Source organism: the organism of the source record quoted next, unplaced genomic scaffold (genome assembly GCF_019419815.1).
Source record: "Pyrus x bretschneideri cultivar Hongxiangsu unplaced genomic scaffold, Pyrus_bretschneideri_v1 Contig14, whole genome shotgun sequence".
Lineage (NCBI taxonomy): Eukaryota > Viridiplantae > Streptophyta > Magnoliopsida > Rosales > Rosaceae > Pyrus > Pyrus x bretschneideri.
Window position 1 is genome coordinate 3,941,419 of NW_025999435.1, and position 21,568 is coordinate 3,962,986.

At 37.1% G+C, this 21,568-nt stretch overlaps 4 protein-coding genes across 6 annotated transcripts; 2 read left to right on the forward strand and 2 right to left on the reverse strand.

Annotated features, from left to right (window-relative positions):
- The first annotated feature begins 4,758 nt into the window (after nt 1–4,758).
- LOC103933208 (GTPase-activating protein GYP1) lies at nt 4,759–11,893 on the forward strand. 2 transcript variants are annotated; one of them, XM_048579849.1, is made up of 10 exons: nt 4,759–4,917; nt 5,790–5,949; nt 6,050–6,230; nt 6,550–6,620; nt 7,321–7,458; nt 7,552–7,643; nt 8,749–9,020; nt 10,351–10,436; nt 10,617–10,718; nt 11,510–11,893. In XM_048579849.1, the coding sequence occupies exons 1-10, from the start codon at nt 4,802–4,804 to the stop codon at nt 11,669–11,671; spliced, it is 1,380 nt and encodes a 459-aa protein (XP_048435806.1). In that variant the 5' UTR covers nt 4,759–4,801; the 3' UTR covers nt 11,672–11,893. The 2 variants fall into 2 exon arrangements, with proteins under 2 accessions (XP_048435806.1, XP_048435808.1); XM_048579851.1 differs by having other exon boundaries at nt 5,790–5,946.
- A 260-nt stretch (nt 11,894–12,153) lies between these two features.
- LOC103933210 (pentatricopeptide repeat-containing protein At1g62350) lies at nt 12,154–15,168 on the reverse strand. The gene is made up of 3 exons (XM_009342869.3): nt 14,725–15,168; nt 13,144–13,530; nt 12,154–12,467 (listed from the first exon to the last, which is right to left on the reverse strand). Exons 1-3 carry the CDS (start codon nt 15,085–15,087, stop codon nt 12,441–12,443), a joined length of 777 nt encoding a protein of 258 aa, XP_009341144.2. The 5' UTR covers nt 15,088–15,168; the 3' UTR covers nt 12,154–12,440.
- A 477-nt stretch (nt 15,169–15,645) lies between these two features.
- On the forward strand, nt 15,646–16,314 carry LOC103933211. The gene is given in 2 exon segments (XM_009342870.3): nt 15,646–16,034; nt 16,036–16,314. Coding segments are annotated over 2 exon segments (501 nt in total). The 5' UTR covers nt 15,646–15,731; the 3' UTR covers nt 16,234–16,314.
- A 2,238-nt stretch (nt 16,315–18,552) lies between these two features.
- Nucleotides 18,553–21,097, reverse strand: LOC103933212 (peptidyl-prolyl cis-trans isomerase Pin1). Of its 2 annotated transcripts, none has more exons than XM_009342872.3 (3): nt 20,919–21,097; nt 19,828–20,230; nt 18,553–18,918 (listed from the first exon to the last, which is right to left on the reverse strand). In XM_009342872.3, exons 2-3 carry the CDS (start codon nt 20,066–20,068, stop codon nt 18,794–18,796), a joined length of 366 nt encoding a protein of 121 aa, XP_009341147.1. In that variant the 5' UTR covers nt 20,069–20,230; nt 20,919–21,097; the 3' UTR covers nt 18,553–18,793. The 2 variants fall into 2 exon arrangements, with proteins under 2 accessions (XP_009341147.1, XP_009341146.1); XM_009342871.3 differs by having other exon boundaries at nt 20,911–21,097.
- Between the last annotated feature and the right edge of the window lie 471 nt (nt 21,098–21,568).

Here is a 21,568-nt window from a genome sequence, read left to right on the forward strand (position 1 = left end):
AAAGTGGGGTAGGGAAATTATTTTGTGTGTGGGGCCAACAAGTTGGGTCTTGTATTTTAGAATTTCTTTACCGCTACCTCATGTAATGACTCCATCCTTCTCTCACATCGCCCTTTGGCCCAACACCTTCGAATTCCTCACATAAGAATTTCTCATGCGAGAGAATCTTGACTCCGGAACAACCTTAGCACCTTTTACCAAGTTATTCTGCAAGTTAGTGCACCGTCTGAAAAATTCTATCCTCAAGATTTCTGAGTCTAGTTGCCCCCTTTGGACTCGCTTAAGCACGACATTGCCGCAAGACGAACTGATTTGGTACGCTAATCCATAATAGAAGTAAACGTACTTTGGCCCTCGGCGGCAAAATTCATAAGTATTACCCACATGATTTTCGAAACTCCCTTTGCATTATTCTCTCAAATGGTTAAAGCCTGGTTTGAATCGTATAACCCATAACCCTTGAGTTGCATAAACTTTCCAAAAGCCAAATGGTTGGTTGGATCATCGAATAGCAGGTTCAGGTCCCAAAATTCGAAGTATGCCTAATGTAACCGCTCTTAAGACGTTTACTAAAACTATTATAAAATATAATAACATACTATTATGTCAATTTTTGTATCATAATCTACATTTTGCTGTTATTAGGCATACTTATAAAATGATATAAAAAAAATTCATTAAGAACGTCCAATAACTTACATGAGACAAGCGTGTGAATGTGGTTAAAGCAAACGAGGCCACACATGCTAAAAGAAATAACACAACTCCATAACTACAAGCTTATTTAAAGAACAATACAATTCCTCAATCACAAAAAGATCCCAATCCTATCAACACAAAAGATAACAGTCACGAGAACTAAAATGTGTTAGTTGCATAACTATCGAAATCATCACAAGGTAATGACTGCAACATCATATGCTGATCTTGTAATTGTTGACAAAAAGCATCTGTACTATGAGTCAACTTGAAGTTATTCTTGATAGTCATTTACCATGCTTATAAACCACTAAACCACAATTCAAGATTTAAACAATAATCGTTGCTCTAAGATCCAAGGTTGAATGGTAAGCCACAACTGTTAACAAAAGTTCTTCTTAATAGAGCGAGAGAGTAACCACAATCTCAAAGACTACTACAAGAACGAGAGTGATCACCACTAAAAGCATGAACAAAAGGTTCTAGCCAACCCAAAAGCTAAAGGCATGAGTCGGAAGTGGCATAGCTTTTCTTTGTTTGTTTTTACTGCTTGCAATTTTTTTTTAAATTATTACTTTTTATTTAGGACACACTTACAAGATTTTAAGACCTAACTTAATATAACAGTTTTCGAATCTTCCTCTCTAATAATTTATTTAAAATAATAATAATTTATGGTCATTTGATAACCATTTCGTGTTTTTTTTTCCTTTTATTTTTTTAAAACATAAATCTTGTTTGGCAACTACATGCAGTTTAAAAAAGTGAAAACTATTTTCTCTAGTTTTCAAAATTTGCTCTTGAGTTTCAACCTTTGGTATACTAAACAAGATTTCAGCTTTCAAAAAAGTGAAAACTTAACTAAAACGAGATGGTTATCGAACTGTCCCTTAGACCATTTCCAACTCTTGGGTTAAAACTTAAAATTTTTAGCAAGAAAATTTAGTTTTAACCCAGAAACAACTTTTCTGCTCCAACCCTTTTGATCTAAAATTTTTGCCCAGATTATTAAAGAATAAATTTAGGCTTTTTTTTTAAAACAAAATTATGTAGACTATCCCAATTAATTTTATGAACATTTTAACCTTAAAATATTTAAATTTCAATAAATATTGAAAAATCACTAAATATACACATGAAACTTAAGAAACACAATAGAAGAATATGAAACACAAGATAGAGATGTATAAACACAAAACACACAAAGCACATATGAAGCATATACAAAACATATGATAGAGATGTATAACACATTAAACACATGAAACACACAAAACAAACGAAACACATACCAAATACATACAAAACACATGAAACACAAACCTATACACCTGAAACGCAAACCTTCAATCATCCTCCATATAAACATATGTTGAATATCTAACCATCACACAACATATTCACCAATCATCCAACTTTTATGGTGTTTTTGTTTTCTCAAAATTATCAATATCTCATCAATGGATGATAGAAGAATGCGTAGATTGGTAATGTAAAGGGCACAATACCAAGCAAGCCTTGCAACTAGGCATGCAGAAATGAACAACGAAGAAGCCGAATTAGCAAACTCGTTTATGCAATATGAGCACCATGTCGGATCTAGCTATCATGGTTCTGTCACGAGACGTTCATTTATGCAGCGTGATTTTCAGAGGCAATATTGGATGAGAAGAGAGTTTTTTTTTTTTTTTTTTAAAGCATCTTAAATGCAGTTGTCCATCATGACCACTACCTTGCAAGGAAGATAGATGTCATAGGCTAATAAAGTCTATCACCTCATCAAAAGCTCACATTTGCATTCAGATGCTAGCTAATGGGTACTCTGCATACTTAACTGACAAATATTGTCAACTTGCGGAAAGTACTGCTATTGAGAACCTTAAGCGCTTTTGTAAGACAATTAAAGCCATATATGGAGCCACATACCTCCGAAAGCCAAATCTTGAAGACTTGAAGAGGCTTCTACACAAAGTAGACAAAAAAAGGCTTCCCTAGCATGATAGGAAGTCTCGATTGCATGCATTGGGAGTGGAAGAATTGTCCTACTGCTTAGGCTAGCCAATTCAAGGGAGTGCAACAATATGTACAATAATTATTGAAGGCCTTTTGAATTATTGAAGGCATCTATTGTACATCAAAGTGCAAAAATATGTAGAATAATTATTCAAGGCATCTTGAATAGAAACAATAATTAATAAGCTATAAATTTAATACAAACAATAATTAATAAGTCATAAACTTAATACAAATGATAATTAATAAACTACACAAACTTAATACAAACGACAATTAATAAACTACATATACTTAATACAAACGGCAATTAGTAAACTACATAAACTTAATATAAACGATAATTAGTAAACTACATAAACTTAATAATGACATCCACCACCTTGACTTGGTGGTGACTTGGGATATAGCCTTGAGATGAATCATTATCTTGAAAGATACTCTTTGTGGCATGCTTTCGTAAAATTTCCTTTTACTTATCATGTAAGACTTTCTTCCTATATGGAGTGTATTTGTTGAGGTCCTCCTTATCAAATCACATTCGAACCTTTCTTGCTCCCTTTCCCCTTCCTTCATAAAAGCCAAGCGCATTCGGGCCGCTTCTTCCTCCCAAGAGCTATAGCTTTAAGCCAATTTTGTAAATTTGATAGAAATCGTTGCACTAACCGGATCTTGGAACTTCCCTTTTCTCTTTGCTTCCTTTGCTTATCTCTTCCCAGAGGCCTTGCAAAATAAGAAATTGGGGTCAACGAATCGACACATCATTGACATCATTTGTCTTCGTGGCTTCACTACCAAATAATTTTCCTCATTATTGGTCCACATCGGTTCCCCACCTTTGACAATCCTTGAGGACATCCCAAGCATGATGCAACTTAAAAGCTTGGTTTTTTTGCGTAGTTCTTGTCTTGTAAATTGCCATTGCTTTGTCACCCTATGCAAGAAATACACAAATACAATTAGTTACAAAATAAGATTATGTACATGACAAATAACATATCAACAAAGAAACTCACCACTTATATGGCACTCGTTTCACTAGCCATGTCAATCATAACTTTCTCCAAGCTTCCTTTCTATAAAGTGCATACTTTGTTGATAACCTTCCACTAATCGTAAACACCACCAAATTCCCTTCGGCCAGAGTTAGAATTTTCATTGAACTTATCAACGATTTTAGCCCACAAAACCTTTTTATTTTGATTCATGCCAATGGCATAATAGCAACTCATGCCACACATAAAGCAAAATTTTCCTCAAATGACCAATTATGACCTCTAATATGATCTTTTGCCATCTTGAAAATTTGAAATTGGAAGAAATGGTTTTGGAAGATGGTAGAAAGAAAAATTGAAAGAATTGTTGGAGAAAAGTGACTTTTGTGTGGATATTTGAACATGTATTTATAGAGTTTTTGGGTGAATTTTGAGTTAAATATATACTTTTTTGTTTTAGCCGTTGGATTTAAAGTTGGACCGTTAGATCTTTTTTTTTTTTTTTTTTACCATTATATTTGATTATCGATCTCACATTGGATTCAATAAATGTATAAATATAAAACTATAAATTGAATAAATTAAAGTGGACCGTTCGATATCCAAGGTCCATTTGATTTATGGCCATTGGATCATAAAAATGAGTCGTTGGGCTCGTGTCACGGGGCGACAGCCCCACATGGGTGGGCTAGGGAAGCTAAGGTGGGCAAGCACTGTGCAGGCTGTGCGCACGTTTAGGCTGGGCGAGTTCAGTTCACTTCCCTTGTTCCACTCTCAAATGTGGGCTTCACCACTAATTTTGGGCTAAATTTTGGCCGGAATTTGGGTTTTTTTTTATGAGTTCTAACCCTTAAACCCCATTTTAGCACAAGGGTTGGAATGAAAGGGGGGCATAGAAGGGGAATTTTAGGACTTACTCCAAGGGTTGGAGTTGGTCTTAAGAACTAACCTGGGAGGAAAAAAATGTGGAAGACTAAAGTAGAAAAACTCTAAAATTTAGGGGCAAATATGAAATAAAGCCGAACAAATTAATGTTGTAACTGGTACTGAGGTCCAGAGCAAAGGATCACTGAGCACAGAAGATCTAGTCAACCATGAAGAACCACAGCAACCAAAAAAACAGCAGAGAAGAAGAAAATCACTCCAAAGATGAAGGTTCTATCTCATCCCTCGATTCAACATTCAACCAAACGCTCCGAAATGTTCAAGGGTACCTCTCCCTCTTCCCAACAATAGCTCTTTCTTTTTCTTTTTTTTTTGTCGTTTTAAATTTACAGTTTGTTTTCTCATTATTTGTGAATTTTGGTAAAGATTTTCCTCAGATTTGAAAACCCATTTGAAAAAGCTTGTTCTTTTACTACAATTAACTATTGGGAATTCTTAATTCGACTGTCTATTTCACACCCACAAATGATTTCAATTCCTTGCATTTGGGAAAACCCATGATGGAATTGGTCCAGTACGTAAATTATAGATTTTTTTCTCCCAATTTCTACAATTTGGCCGAGGAACGAATGTGGGTTTTGGTGGTTCCTTTTGTTATGTAAATCAGTGGAAAGAGTTCAGTGATTTGTGAGATCTATGTGCTTAGATTGAAGAATCCATTAATGCACATTTCTGTTTGGTTGGTGAGAAAATGGGGACAACAGATGCAATCAGACTATTGGAATTTAGAGTTAACGGGCGATTCACAGTTTTAATCCCGCTTATTGTGCTTTGTTTTCCGTCGGCCTATTGTATAAATGAAACCGTAAATTGATGTCATATTGCTGAAAATTGGTTGTAGGAGATTCAGTTTTTTGCTGGATTTGTTTCAATGACTAAGAAGCATGTGTGTCTCAGATTTACTGATTTATGGTAGAATGGTTATGTGTAGGATAATTTGGTTTGTTATATTGAAGTTCGGAAGAACGATTCAGTTCTGCACTAGTACTGACTTTTACATTGTCTTACTCCTGCACCTTCCATCAGCATCATAGTTAGATATTAGTTACATTTGGTATAAGTCCGATTGTGTTTTGTCTTAAAGTTAGCTAAATATCTTATTTTATTTATGTTCTGATTCTATTTTCTGATATCTAGGTTGCTCAAAGGGCGTAGCATTCCTGGTAAAGTGTTACTGAGTCGGAGATCAGACCCGCTAGATCAGTCAAACATCCAAGACCCCTCTCCAAATTATGAAAGGAGCTTCTCATACAACGAATCTGAAACAAGCGATCGTATGGCCAACGAACTGGAGGTATATTTTGATATATCTTTTGTGTAATAAATTTCTATATCATAGTATTTGCACTAAATGATTAACTCAGAATGTAAAAGCTAGGATTTTACTTCTAAAATAGGAAGTGCAGAGTTCAATCAAGCCAAACAATAATGAAAATTCAAATAGCCTAAATTCATCCACTTCCGATACTGAGAATACTTCCAAAGAAGCTCAGAAATCCACCACGGGTGCTAGATGTACTGATTCTGCTAGAGTTGCAAAGTTCACAAAGGTTCTCTCAGGGACAACAGTCATACTAGGTATAATGACTTTCTCATCACTCTTTCCCCTGTTATTTTCTCCTGCATATATGGTGATAATATTAATATTATAGCAGCAGGGTGGCCCTTGGACCTGTTAGAATATGCTCTCGATTATGTTTCTTTACGTTTTTTTATAAGCGTATCATCATGATTAAAGGACAACCTTATCACTTGAAATCTGAATTTTCCATTATTTTCTTTATGATATATCTATCACTCCACAAATTTTGGTTCGTGCTGAGCTGACTGAGCTCTGTATTATTTTAATTCCTCTTTCCTTTTTCTTTTAAAAATTAGTTTTTAATTGTTTGTGTAGAGAAGTTGCGTGAGTTGTCTTGGAGTGGCATACCACCATATATGCGACCAGACGTATGGAGGCTTCTTTTGGTAAGCTCGAGGTTTGGATCCTTTTAAGAATTTGAAATTTTTTGGATGCTAATAATTGGTTTATTGGGCATTAGCTTGTACGGATGCTGAAAATATTGAAATATTGCCCATAGAGCATTATGCATGAAAAGTATTCACTTTGTGCGGGCATAGTTGATGTTGAATTTAAAGGATCTACTGCTGGATAGATACCTTTTGGCCGTAATCCTCTTGGTAGTAGCATGTAATGTGTAAATGTGACGACCGGATACTTTGTGTGGCTTGCATATAGTATACTCTGTGCTAACATTGTGATAGGAAGCATAATGGACATTAAGGATGCAAGGTTCTCCTTAAGGTCCACTGTATTGGCTTTTGTAATTCTACAGTTTTGTTCATTACAACCATATCTGCAGCTGGGTCATGGATGTCAAGTGCACCCTGTGGGTGGCCATTGTTCTGCCCATGCTTTGAAATTGATGTTTTATGCATTTTTGATCCTTTTGTGGTTATTTTTCACTTCATATCGTTGACTTTTTCTTGTTTATGAATTTTTTGTTGCTTTGTTTTTTATAATTGGAATGGAAGTTTTAAAGAATTTGTTTAGATAACATTATGTCTTAGAAAGGGAGTTCATTTTTTATATCCCCTTGTAATAACCTGGGATATCTTTATCTGGTAAGTTGTTACTTGTATGAAATTAAACATGAACTGACAACAGGGATATGCACCACCTAATTCAGATAGAAGGGGGGGAGTTCTGAAAAGGAAGCGCCTCGAGTATCTTGATTGTGTTTCCCAGTACTATGACATTCCGGATTCTGAGCGCTCAGATGATGAGATAAACATGCTTCGCCAGGTGCCTTGATATATTCCAAAATGCCCATCTGCTTAGTTCTAAATTTCTAATACGTTTTTTGGTGAATTTAACAATAACTTATTGTTATCTTAGATTGCTGTTGATTGCCCAAGAACAGTGCCAGATGTATCCTTTTTTCAGCAAGAACAAGTCCAGAAATCCTTGGAGCGGATCCTTTACACATGGTTAAATACTATTCCTGGTCCCTTTTGAGTTTTATTAACATCTTATGTGTTAATGTGAGAAAAGGTGACATGATGGCTTATGGAATATCTTCTTCAACCTATGTTCAGCAGCTCATGAACCCAAATATGTTTGACCTTCTGTTTTATATTTTTATCAACCTTTGCAATAGCCTGTATCTATTGGACCACTTATGCCTAACAACAAGCATAAAATACTGATCCCAGATATATGGTTTATCTAGAAAGTTCAGACCAATTGTCTTAGTTTAGGGTTCATGCAAAGGACTTTGGTTCATTAAACATGCGGATAATTACGCTGTAGTTACAGTATGAAACATATATCATTTTGGCTCTGCATTGTTGTCTTCCATCTTGAGTAGGGTTTAAAAACCAGCCTATGTCCATGTCTATACTTTAGAGGTTTCTTATTAATAAAGAGACGTAGTTGGATATTTCTGACTTGCCTTAAAGGATTTCCTAAAGTATTAGTTTCAAATTGTGTGGTTCGCGGATGGTGCTTTCAAGTTTGATAGCTACTTGTTTAAGTTCATATGTTCTAGTTCAACTGCGCTATATTTTTGGGTAGGATTGACCGTCTATTTAGAGGGATGGGAATACAGGGCCTGATTCTCATACCCAAACTGTTACTCAACTATTAGTGAGTATTATTATTATTTTTTTTAGAAGAAACTATAACAGTTTATTAAAAAAGAAAAGTGAAATACACAGAAGTGGATAAGAAATCCACCAAGAACAGAACAAGAAAATCTCGCAAGAGGATCTTTTTGTAATCAGGATGTTTTAAGGTCTAGGTCTATTCCATTGGCTTTCCATGGAGCATCTTTTTGTAAATGTGGAGTGTGCGCAGATAGTATGTGATACAACATTTACTTATCGAAGTGAAAATGATTATGCGTTTACTTATTCTGCTAGCATTACGAATTGGGTGAGCAGTTTTTGGGTTTCTGTAATTTAGATTTTAAAAATTGAGTCAGATATGGAGCATGGTTATTATGATCATTTTGAGTTATTTGTTTCTTGAATTTTTTTGTTATTATGATCACTAGTGACATGTTTTCAACTTACTTTTCCTAATTTCTTTCAGGGCCATTAGACATCCTGCAAGTGGATATGTTCAGGGAATAAATGATCTGGCTACTCCCTTTCTAGTAGTTTTCTTGTCAGAATACTTAGAAGGGAGTGTGGATAATTGGTCAATCTCCGATCTGTCTCCCGATAAAATATCTTACGTTGAGGCTGATTGCTATTGGTGCCTATCAAAGTTACTCGATGGTATGCAAGATCATTACACATTTGCTCAGCCGGGAATCCAGAGGCTAGTTTTTAAGCTAAAGGAATTGGTCAGGCGGATTGATGGTAACTCCCATATTTCAGTATCTAGTTTCTCCTTCTTGCACCTCTTTTCCTGCATGACCCAGTACTTTTTTTATAATGAATTTACAAGCTACATTTGGTTAGTTTTATTATTTCTGTCAATTTTTTGAAGAATTGAAACATTTCCTCTGTCATGGTTTTCAAAATGGAATTTTCTTCTCTTTGTTATGCATATTAGGACTTATGGGTAACTACAAGCGGTGAATGAGAGAGCCAAAGCAACATGCTCCATTTCCTGTAGGGTACTTTATAATAATTTTTTGGGTGTTTCTGGGGTGTATGTTCGTATGTTGTCAAAGAGAATAAATAGGATGTGTGGAAGGCAGAATGATCTGAGATTAGTATGGCAGGCGTTGCTTCACATATGGATGCTTTGGCTGCCTAAAGATGGGGCGTTCTAATCATGCAGGAATTAATGAAGGGACATATAGAATTTGTTTTAAACTTATCCAAATTATACTAAAATATAAGCTTATATTTTATTGCCCATTAAACAATAGAGGACATGAACCAACAAAAAGAAATAGAACAATTTATTTCTAAAATAGACCCTACCAAAACACAGACATATTATACACACTGCTGTTTGCCAATATGAGCAATTATATTGAAGATAATCCCTTAATTTAACAGAAACAGTTGCCCAAAGAAAGGACTTAAACTGAATTGGTTCCATAACATCTCAGAGCCCAAATGCGATCATATGCTTCAAACTCTTTCTGTTCCTCTCCTACCAAACAACCCAAAACACAGTCAAGAGCATGGAGTCCCATATAACTCTGGCTTCTTTCCCCTACCTGGTACTTATCCTTCTCAAAAAGAAGGGAAAATAGTCCCTTGGAATAACCCAGCTTACTTCTATTTCTCTAGACAGTTTTAACCAAAGATTTGAAGTCACAGGGCACACTTTCGAATCCTTCTTACACATTATGCACCATTGAGAGTTTAGGCAAACATTAGGCTAAAGTTGGGCTGTGTTAATAACTTAATATATGCTATACAGCTATGGAGGTGATTTTCTTTGCTCTTTCTGTTTGTCCAATTTTTCATGTGATGCAATAAAATGATGGTGCACGTTTTGTATTGTACCAAGGAAAATTCTTTTATTGGTGAATGTGAATTCTTGATAGTGTATTTCTAGGGTTTGTTTTCTTGAAGGCAAGAACAACTTTTGCTTGTATGACGGGCTTTAATATAATGCATTCCAAAAATACCAGTACCTCATGCTGTGTGATGCAACAAACATGTAAAAGTTCTGCTATCATCTTTCATGTGTATACTACTATACTCAGTATTAATTCTATTGTGCTAGAACCCGTATCTACACACGTGGAGGAGCAAGGGCTAGAATTTCTTCAATTTGCTTTCCGCTGGTTCAACTGTCTTTTAATACGGGAGGTATGATTCTAAAGATCTCTTCTCCATGCCTTTCTGTAGTTTTCCCTATTTGAAAGAGATTCACATATGATGGGCAAAGTCACTCTAACTAATCTTGAGGTTACTGGAGTAACAGAAATTTGGTGCTTTTATCATTTATTGCAAAGCTAATAGAGATTTTTTTTTTTTTTTCCTGTTTAGATTCCTTTTGATCTCGTCACCCGCCTGTGGGATACCTATCTTGCTGAAGGAGATTCATTGCCTGATTTTCTTGTGTATATATTTGCCAGTTTTCTTTTAACGGTAAGACTTCTTGCCTTTGCAAGGATAGTTTCCTTGGTTACTTGTACGGATGTATTCACTGTGAAAAGGAAATGCATCTATCGATTTATTGTCAATTAGCAGTGTGGTTTCTTTGCATTAGGTTAATAGTGGAGAGGTCTAAGGCTAGCATTTTGATTCTCGGCCTTTTGGCTAAGTGCTAGTGTGGTAAGGGAGGCTAGTATGTTACCAGCTTTGGTTATGGAAGAAATCCTGTTGCTTATGCTACTTTTTATTCCTTTCATGAGGTTTTAAAGAAAACTCTGATCTGATTAGCATTTAAGAGATATACAACGTGTTCAAAACTGAAAAATTATACCGTCTACCGCTTCCCATTGACAGAAGTAATGGTTTCATTCTTTCTATTCATTTAAGTGCCATTTTGTGCTTTTTTTTTTCCTTTTGAGTTTCTGTCGTAGTTTAGAATTTGGGAATGGTTGCATATGGGGCAAAAGCGTAAGGCCATGCATGATCTTTTTGGTCATGACTGGAAGGCGGAGGCCAAGGTAGTATTGGCTTTTCTGCTAAATTTTTCCTTGTCCATATTTGCCATTTCTCGAGGGTGTTTCTGCACACACCTTGTGGTCGAGTCAATTTGACCGCAGAGAATCCAAGGGGCCATATCTGTATTCTTTGGCCAATTAGATTCCATATGAAAACTTAATGCCTTTCGTTTATTGCATGTCAACCGAAATTGCTTTTCAGTTTTTATTATGATTATATAAATGAAGTAGAGGTCAATGAGTTACAGACCACTGTTGTTTGATATGCAGTGGTCAGATAAGCTTGTGAAGCTGGAATTCCAAGAGTTGGTTATGTTTCTTCAACACCTTCCGACAGATAACTGGACTCACCAAGACCTAGAGATCGTGCTTTCAAAAGCGTTCGTGTGGCATAGTATGTTCAACAGCTCTCCCAGCCATTTAGCCAGCTAAAACCAATTTGTAATGTTCACTTTGTATCTGCAGCTTTCGAGTTGTCTCCCTTTTTCCTGTCTAATTTCCTTTTCGTTGTGCTTTAATTCGTTTTATACAAGTGTTCTCTTATGGTGGAGGACCATGCTCGTATATGTATCCGGTGTCTCTAATATTTGTATTTTCAAGCATTTCTTTGTCGATACGCCTTTTGATCAATTGAGGAAAAAGAAAATTGATGTATTTCTGTTTACTTTTGATTTATTTCTTAAGGAAGGTGAGGAAATTTGTGGCCTAATATTAACTGTAATTGTTAAAAACTCGGGCTTCAAAGAGTTTGGGTAGAATTAACCGAATCCAGGCTTCAAAACTCGAGGTTATGAACTGGAATCCGACTAACTTGTATCCGAAAACCGACAAGTTCTCAACCAACCAGCGTAAATGGCTTCAAAGTTTTGGTGTAATTTTTCTTCTCGATACAAAGAAGACCGAACAGAGAGGGAGAAGGGAAGGGTCGGAAATCTGACATTGCTGTAGAACCATATACGGTGAACAAGATATGTAAACACAAACTTTACTACTAGGATATTTGCCACAAGCCGTACTAGTTCCACTTTTTTTAAAACAAGGTCCCAGAAGAGGATTACTGAACACCCGCATGTAGAACAGAGACAGAAACAGCGATGTTGAGCCATTTGCTTTTGTTCCTCAGATGTATCCGGCAGCTTTCGGTAACTGGTTATACCGCTGTTAACCAACCCTACATTTGCAGTCCCCTGAGTGAAAAATGTTAAACAAGATTGAGTGATCTCCTCCCCTGCCATGATAAAAGGAGCAGTCAGATTCTTAATAGGTCAAAACTAAAAATACCTTCCCGATAAAATTATGATCCAAATTGATGTGATTTTGTCATTTGATGTGAGTGGTGAGAATTTTAAGGAGAATGAGTTGCCCGAAGATTTTGCTTGTGAGTTGCCGACCAAGTACATGGCCATTCCAGCTGCTGGAAAGTCTATTGCCGTGAAACGCTATGATCAAAACAGACATAGTATTTGGATTATGAGAGAGTATGGGGTGGTGGATCATGGACAAAGAAATTCTCCATTGATACAAATGTCATCCCGAATTTCCGAGTTGTACTGGTTATTGGGTGCAGGGCTGTATGACCATGGAGGGAAGACCGGAGAGGTAGTCTCTCATGATCCTAAGAATACTACAGAAATGAATTTCTAGGAATTCATACAGATCCAGGGTATGCATGCATTGAATATTACACGGAGAGCCTAGGTTTACTCGATAGAGAGGGTTGATGAGCATTCCATGAAAGAGGAAGAAAACAAAGATATCATCGCATATATAATACTGTATAAATCCTTCTTTGCCATTCTGTGTTCAATAAGGCATGTAGACCTTAGGTGATATCCTAAGAGATTACTCAATAAGGTGCTGATGAAATGATAGTGAAGGTGAGAACCCAAAGTTTGAACACTTACATGTTTGCGTTCAACTTCTTCAAAAAATTTCTCAGGAGAATCTACATATTCAGCACAATCTTGCCTGACAGAAGCCGCCCAATCTTCCTCTCCAGCCTTCTCAAGGTTTCTAATCAATATTGTAAACGTTAATTTATCTGGGGCACAGCCTGATGCCTTCATCAATTCATAGGTCTTCATTGCCTTTTCCGTCATGCCCACTTGTATATAAGCTCCAATCATCTCAGTGAATGCCCTTGTGTCAGGTTCTAAGCCTTCTTCCTTCAATCCAGAAAAAAGCTCTTCCGCCATTTCAATCAGTTTGTTCTTCCCCAGCAGTAGGATCATGCTACAGTACAAGGAGAGATCTGGCTTATACCATACTTCCTCCCGCACAAATTTGAAGACCTAAAACCTGAATCCAGTTGAGATAACATAGATAATTGAAAAATACAAAATGCTCAAATATTATCAACTTAGTTAAACATTATGAACAAACTAGGTCACAACTTAGTTAAACAGCTTCCAAATTGGAGTCCGACGTTCAGAAACTGACAAACTAGCCATTACCGAAAGAACAAGGAACCACCAAAAGTTCAGATGGTTAACTGCAAAGGTACAAACTATGAACTGATAACAACATGCCTTTTCAAAATAAATAAAGTTCCCTACTTGGTTGAATGAGAAGGCAGAGTTGACAGCCAAGGACTTGTTTCTATTTCATACTTGAAAACGACTGCTTGGCTGCTATTTCTAAGAAAATCGGAAACTGTCTCTCAGAAACACTTGAGGTCTACCAATGTTCTCCTATATTTCACCCCAAATAAAGTTGTCAAATAAGGACTTGCAAAGCATTTCTCAATTGAGAAGCTCTCTTACATTTAGAATATCGTAGACATAATTCCTTGCAAAGATGCATCCTTAGATAAGGAAACCATACATAATTCATATCCTTATAATTAGACTTGTATTAACAAAATATACTCACAAAAATAAGTGTTCCATTACTTACTATCTGATTAGAAGAACAAAATTCATTGAAATCATAGACTGAAAATACACTTATCAGTGTGAACAAATCCATTTGTGGTCCTAATTTCCTCAAATTTCATTTCATTTGCGCGGAGAGAACTCTATTACTTAGTTCCCAGATACAAATGCAGAAAGAATATCGAACCTACTCTCACGCATCACGCTATTATATACAGGGTCCCTTTGGAATTGCTTCTGGAAGTGTTCCAACAACCAAAAAGAGCTTATGGAAGAAAAAGCTGAAAGTGCTACTGGATCATAAACGCAGCTTCAGAAGAAACACCTGCCAGATGCTTTAGATGCTTCTTCAAAAAACACATTGGATTCTTAATAAAATGATCAAGGTGTTTCAAATTGTATAACTTCCAGAGTAACTGCTTTTAAGCATAAGTGCTTTCTAAATAAACAGTCCCAAAAGAGTCTAAATTTGTTCACGTCCACCACTATTACTATTGAAGAAAAATTAGGCCTACCATTTTCATCTCGAAATTTTGTAAATGTAATGCAAGAGAAGAAAAGAAAAGAAGATAGAGAGAGAGAGAGAGAGAGAGAGAGAGAGAGATGAGAAACCTTGAGTGCTAATTGGACTTCATTTTGTCTGTGCAACTCAGCCAAAGCGTCCAACAAGTCAGCTTTCAAGAGCCTGGAGAGTCTTGCATCAAAAACCTCCTCGAGTTTCGATGGGGTTGATTTGGCAAGCTTCAGAGACTGAACTGCCTGAATGGCTTCTGTGGAGAGCACCCTTGACTTCCATAGAGGCTTTCTCGGTCCCCCTCTCAGGCCGCCACAGACGGTGGTGAATTTTGGGGAAGAAGAAGAAGGTGTTGCGGATAAATAGCGCAGGTGGTTGAGTTCTGGGTGATCTTGTTTCAAACCCTGTTGAGGAAGGTGGAATTTCATACAACCCAACAAACCCATCACAGCAGATTTCATGAATGCTGTTGGATGTGGATTGTGGAGTGAGGTTTCGGAAGATTAAAAAGAGAGAAAATGGTAAAAATGGTTTATCAATTTTAAGCTAATTATAACAATGGTGTTTTAACTAAGAATTCATAATTAATGGCCTTTAACGCATCAAAACATATGACTACCGTTATTTTTTGTCAATTTCATCAAAATTTCATAAAAAAAAGTCATATTGAAAGAATTATTGATACAATTAAGTTAAGTTAGAAACCATTACTCTAATTAGATTAAATTTGAGGAACTATTGTTCTAATTAGGTTAAAATTAAGAGATCATTTCATCAATTAGTTTAAAGTTTAGGATCATTGCTATAATTTTTTTTTATTTGGCTTTCCATATTTTTCCTACGTGACTCGTTTTGACAGAAGTTTTAACAAAATTGACAAAAAAGACACGTTTTAATAAATCAAGGAATCAATGATCACGGATTTTACCTAATGTTAAAAGATATTATTCTAAATTGAGTTAAATTAAAGGACAAAGTTTACAATTTCCTTAAAAAAAAAACATCTTTCTTTTCGAAAAATTCGATTCAAAGTTTTGTTGTATCAAGCGTGTGAAACTCAAGGCACAGGCAGTCAGTCGCACGGAACACAATAGAGTGAAAGAGGATGGGAATCTCGGCCTCAAAGCGAGTCAAATCCTCGCTATCCAACTCGCCCGCCTTCGACTCGGCCTGCGACTCGGCCTTCACTCACTGCCTCTCCCTAACGGAGCACGCTTTCGACGGCGTCTTCCCCTACCAGCTCCCCACAGCGTCCGACCACCTCCACAAAACCCTCCACACCCTCCACCCGCACCCTCTCATCCTCAACTGGGTCCCATCTCCCCCGACCCGCTCCCTTGTCGACTCCGCCCTCAAGGCCGTCACTCGTCCCGACCACGCCCAAACTCTTGGGCCGGCCCAGTTCAAGCAGGTGGGCAGTGGAGCTCTTCGCCGGCGCTATCGTCGAGAATGCAGGGAAGGCCGTGATGTTTCGAGTTCCGATCGGCATCGCCGGGATTGCTGGGATTGGGGCTGCGACTCGGTCCGGTAAAGACTTGGTTGGGGCCGTGATTGGCGTCTACTCACTCGGGGTTGCGACTTCGATCTTCCTGAGTTTGTCTGGATAGGATACTTCTGTAGATGAAATTGTAAAACTGAAATAATGGAATGCAATGGAATTGTCGATGCTAAATATTTTTCTTTCTAAATTCTCGTTCCTTAAGCAATTATTGGCATGATTTGTGTATAATCCGAGCAGCTTCATCAACCATCAATACTTTGAGCGGTTTCATTCCTTCTGTGTAGCTCGAAAATGCACATGTACCGTTATTCTAATCGATGTTTCCACCTGCACAAAGCGCCGTGATTATCAATCGCTCATCGTTCCCAAATAGAATTTTATCTCCAATCTCGTGCTTGCTATAATCTCAGCACGCGTGCTGTTACTTCTAACGCGGTTGGAGCGCGTGTTAATGTTCTGCGCTTGAATTTAACTGGGGCAAAGAGTGACCGACCGATCACTGTCTTCGTTTTATCAGCCCCATATTTGTTTTATGGTGTTACGGAGATTGCATTTACTTAAACTGATACAGTTTGAAACTGCAGCTTCTTGGGAATCATTTAGATCGGAGCACATTGCCGGAAATGTACCAGACAGGTAGCATTTTTCGTTGTCAAAGTAAATTGAACTAGATTTCCTACCCTGTAAGAAACACAGACAAACTGGATTAGTAAGTTAAAGCATGAAGACGGCTTCCACACACGAACAGTTGTTGTCAGGTTCACAAGATAGACCGCACAGGGCGTATCTCTCTTGCTCGTAATTTGCATGTATCCAACTCTATCGATAAGCTTTGACGAGCGTATTGAGAGATTATTGCCTCTACTCCGATGAACATATGCAACAAGATACGAATTTCTGGGCCTGTTGAAACGATCAACGCATTTTGGTTTAGTATCAGTCAAGGCAATGAGATCTCCGACCTGTGGCATATATGTTCCTACCATAGTTGCCGGATACGGTGAAAGTGCATCCGAGTTCCTCAACAGGTGGAGGAATGAAAGACTTGTAACTCGTCACGGTTGAAAGAGCATCCGAGTTCCTCAACAGGTAGACACACGGTACAAATTAACCTGATTTTGGTGAAGATGTGGATTGAGAACATCCTCAAGTGACCAAGAGAACACGACATTGATTAAGCCTCGACCTGCTGTAACTTCATAATTGTTCAACTCGCTAGTCTCCTCCTGACGATCCATTACGTTACGTATAGACTGATCGATCCATTACGTACAAATAATATCTCAATTCTAACCAATGTTTCACTTAAGGAAAAAAAAAAAAAAAACATTTAGACCATTTCTCGATTTATTTCTGTTGGCCAATTGCGTTTTCTTAGGAAATAAGAATATAAAGTTATAAGATGATTTTATAGAAATGTCTTATTTTCAGTGTATTGAGATCTATAAAATTATATTCAAAACAAAAAGTCTAACAGAAAAGAATATATTGAAGGAATATGCTGAAAGAATATGCTGGACAACTAAAGAACAAAATGGGTCAGTTTAAAGAGAAACAAATAACAAAGAAAACGAAAAATCAGCCAAAAAAAAACTCCAAACAAGGCTGTCTTCTTCATCTTCTTCAAAATGCACCGGCTCTACAACTAAAAAACTTTCAGATTTCAAATGAAAAAATTTCACATTTCGGCAACTTTTAAACAGTAAGGATGCTTAGTTGAATGCCTCAGGCAAATCTAAGTTTAACCTAATCCCGTTGGGCAGAGGCGTTTTCATGATCCCCCCCCCCCTCCCCGCCTCCAAAGCCGCTTACGTGCATCTTAAGGCGCGTTTTTTAAAACACTGATTCTAACCAATGTTTCCATCCACTCAAAGGGGAAAAACACTTGGTCAGAATACTAATACGGCTATACTGTAAATCTTCATTCGCTCACCCTTCCCAAATAGATTATGTATCCCAAGCCCATACTTGATTGTCATACTAAAGAGACTGGTTAACCAATCTCACGAGTAATTGCGCTGTGTAGCTTCTAACACAGCCATATTGCTTGGGGCACATGTTAGCGTTCTGCACTGCAACTTATAGAGGGCAAAGAGTGAGATGTCGACTGTCTTCGTTTTCCCAAAACACATTGGGTTGAGCAGATTGACCCAAAACGATATTTTTTATTTTAATACAAACGATATTTCTATTTTAAACTTATGGAAAGGGATGGGTTTTAAACCAAAACGCATTGGGTTGAGCAGATTGACCCTAATCACCAAAACAATCCAACTTGCAAATCACTTCCTTTAGCCACCTTTCCGCATTCATGTGCATGTGCAGGACAGGACTCAGGAGTGCATACAACACCAAACAATAACATCACTGCAAACTTATCAACTCGTACATAAGCATAACATCAAAATTCCGAAAACACAGAAAGTGAGAGGAAGAGGCAAAGAAAACCTTAAACAGAAAATCCAAAGCACAACCATTACATTCTCAGAATAAACCGTATCAGAAACGGTGCTTAAATCCATCTTTAGGTACTCAAACGCCAACGAGAAAACATCACTTCATACAATAAGAGTGCCAGCCATAGGCATTAATAATATCAAGGAACAAATTGTGTTTCAAAAGATACTTGGATTCACCCAAAGATCAAGAAGTTTCACTTTCGGTGCTCATCCAGTTCTCTTGATGATATGGACACCACTATCTGTATCCACAATGTCACTCATCTCACCAACCTTGAGAGCAAATGTTGCTTCTTCAAAAGGCTTCTGCATCTGGTTCCGACCAAAGGGACCTGCAACCACAATTTGACATACATTTCAACAATGCCCGTACCATATAATTATTAACGGAATCTTATTTATGATGAGGCGTTATTGTCAAGTTATATTCACTAACACAAACTCATCAAAACAAGGTTCATTTGAGGAATCAAAGTCAAACTTCTCATGCAAATATAGACATTTTTGGGAATTAATCCCCTTCCATTCTAAGCAAGTCACCTAGGAGAGAAAGGAAATATCACTAGTACAAACCCACATTTATGTTACTTGAAAAAAAAATATTTCACTTTTAATCGATTTCTAATTAAGTGAATGACATTTATTTGCTGAAGTTGAAGTTAAAACAATAAATAATTTAACAAAAACATATACTAAAATGTTGGGTAATTCTAACAAGCTTGCACAAATCTGTGCGAAGGCAGAAGGCTTTTGGGGGAGGAAAAAATTCAATGGAACCCGGAGGGATGGGAATTTTTTTGGGTGTTCCGGTTGGAAAGAGTACTTGGACTTGTGATGACTTTAAAGTGGAGACATGGAAGTTTCATGGGGTAACACAAGTTTTTGTACGGTTACTTAGGGCTTTGTTTCTTCGGAGTTTTGGGTCAATTTTAAGCTAGAAAGCTGTTCGGACCTAGATAAGTTGTTGGATAGCTAAAGCTTTTTATTGCAATTATTTGTGGCCAATCAAATTATGCTTGTTAAATAACAATTGTAACTACTTTGGCAAATCAAATTACGCTTCTTTCCAAATAAGAAAATCGAATAAACAAAAGCAGCTCGTATTTCAGATATGAAATGCTACAATTTTTCTGTTTTGGACTTTCAATATGTTGATTCCCTTATCTGGGGTACTTTCTAAGGTCAAAACACAAATGCGGACATAAACCCTAATTATGAACTTCGTGAAGTTAAGTGCTAACCGAGATCGCCACCACGTTTGGCAGAGCTGCAATCAGAGTAGCGAGCGGCAAGATCATCAAACTTGGCCTTTCCAGAAAGGATGTCATCGCGGAGAGCCTTGAGTTGAGAGACGGCAGAGTCTCGGGTGGTGTTCCTGATGATCCGCCCTTCAGGATCCTTCCACGATGCCTTTCTTCTCGAACCCTGGTGCTTGATGAGTATATGGGACGCCCTCACCTGATTCCCCTCTGACGAGGACATTTTTGTCCTTTTGGTCTTTCGAGCAGCCTGCCTTTTTTCTTTGTCCTTGTCCGTGTGATCTGATGCACAGATCAAAGGAGCTGCTTTCTTACGCTTATGCCCGGACGAATCTATCTTTGCAGCTCAAACACACAATTTTGATAATGTTTGCTTACCTGTAGTCTGCATAAGGACATTTTACCGAGAATTATTAGCTTCTTCCATTTCAAGTAAAATTATATTTTCTCACTGGTATGAAACAACATTGAAAGCAGAGCTCGAACAACATTTGACAGGTTTGACATGTCACGCGTTTAACAGTGTCAATTTTCCCCGCAGCTATTCAAATCAGTTGTTAATAGTTATCAATACCAGAGCTCAAATAAAGTTTGATTCTTTCTACTGCACAAAGGCACTTCACCCATAAAATTCTAAATCGAAAGATATCAGGAAACCGAAAAACCAATGTTTGAATTCATCCCTATCCTTCCCCTTAAAACCTACATTACCTCATGGACATGAACCCTAAAATTAAAGGATACACAGAACAAAAAACAATGTTGCAATCAGTCCTTGCCCATCATTCAAAATTCAAATACGAGTTTCACTGTTGCTTGCTATCATACTAGCAATAAAAAAAATACATGTTGAAACAAGAAATTCAGTAAATTTCCGATATTTATACGCATAATCTAAAGTTAACAATAAACAATCACAAAAGTAACAACAATTATCCGCAAAAAATTAAAGCTATTAATTTATAAACCCAGAAACCAAATCACAGCAGGAAACGCTCATAGTAAAGAGATTTCAGCAGTCACAGAAACTAGAAGAAAAAAAATCATCACGAAATCCAAAGCTACCGACAGACCTGCAACGAAGCAATCCAACGGCGGGTGTAGTGAAAGACCTGAGAGCGGGGGATCGGGCTGTGGGGAAGGGGATGGCAAGATAAAGATGCGAGGTGAGAAACTGAGAGACAGAGAGGACGGCGACGGAAGAAGAAGAGATGGAATGGGTTGTGGGAGAGCGACTGTGCGAGGGCAACTCAATATATAAATAAATAAATACACACATTTCTTACTTTACAATCAACGAATAAGATGCGAAGATGGGATGAGGTCCAAATCCGACTCCGCTCTATTATTTTTGTTTTAGATTTTGGCAAATTCATATTTATGTTCACATGGGAGTACACATACTTAAATTCTTAAAACTCAAATTTTGTTATAAATAAGTAAAAGTGAGAGAAATAACATTTATAAGAGCATGAGCGAAGCAGGTGCAAAATATTATATTATAACTTTAGTAGCTATAACACAAAAATGATGACAGATAAAGAGAGGGAAGGATACTGATATTATTTCTCTTAATTTTTTTTGCAGTGCATTTGATAACAGACGGAGTGCTATAATTATAAAGAGACTCTCGTAACTACAACCATCCACAAAGCAATGATGATACTTTTGAAAGTATTAAACATTTTGCCTAGGTCTTGTTCCTTTTGAGTGGACATTCGTT

Excerpts from the sequence above, each read along its gene's own strand:
- LOC103933210 (XM_009342869.3), bottom strand. The coding sequence starts at position 15,087 with ATGAAATCTGCTGTGATGGGTTTGTTGGGTTGTATGAAATTCCACCTT. Across the intron at positions 13,531-14,724 it reads AAGTCCAATTAGCACTCAAG|GTCTTCAAATTTGTGCGGGA; the intron begins GTTTCTCATCTC and ends TTCAGGTTTTAG. Across the intron at positions 12,468-13,143 it reads AAGAAGTTGAACGCAAACAT|GGGAGGAGATCACTCAATCT; the intron begins GTAAGTGTTCAA and ends TTATCATGGCAG.
- LOC103933212 (XM_009342872.3), bottom strand. The coding sequence starts at position 20,068 with ATGTCCTCGTCAGAGGGGAATCAGGTGAGGGCGTCCCATATACTCATC. Across the intron at positions 18,919-19,827 it reads CAAACGTGGTGGCGATCTCG|GTCCCTTTGGTCGGAACCAG; the intron begins GTTAGCACTTAA and ends TTGTGGTTGCAG.
- LOC103933208 (XM_048579849.1), top strand. The coding sequence starts at position 4,802 with ATGAAGAACCACAGCAACCAAAAAAACAGCAGAGAAGAAGAAAATCAC. Across the intron at positions 6,621-7,320 it reads ACGTATGGAGGCTTCTTTTG|GGATATGCACCACCTAATTC; the intron begins GTAAGCTCGAGG and ends AACTGACAACAG. Across the intron at positions 7,459-7,551 it reads AGATAAACATGCTTCGCCAG|ATTGCTGTTGATTGCCCAAG; the intron begins GTGCCTTGATAT and ends TTGTTATCTTAG.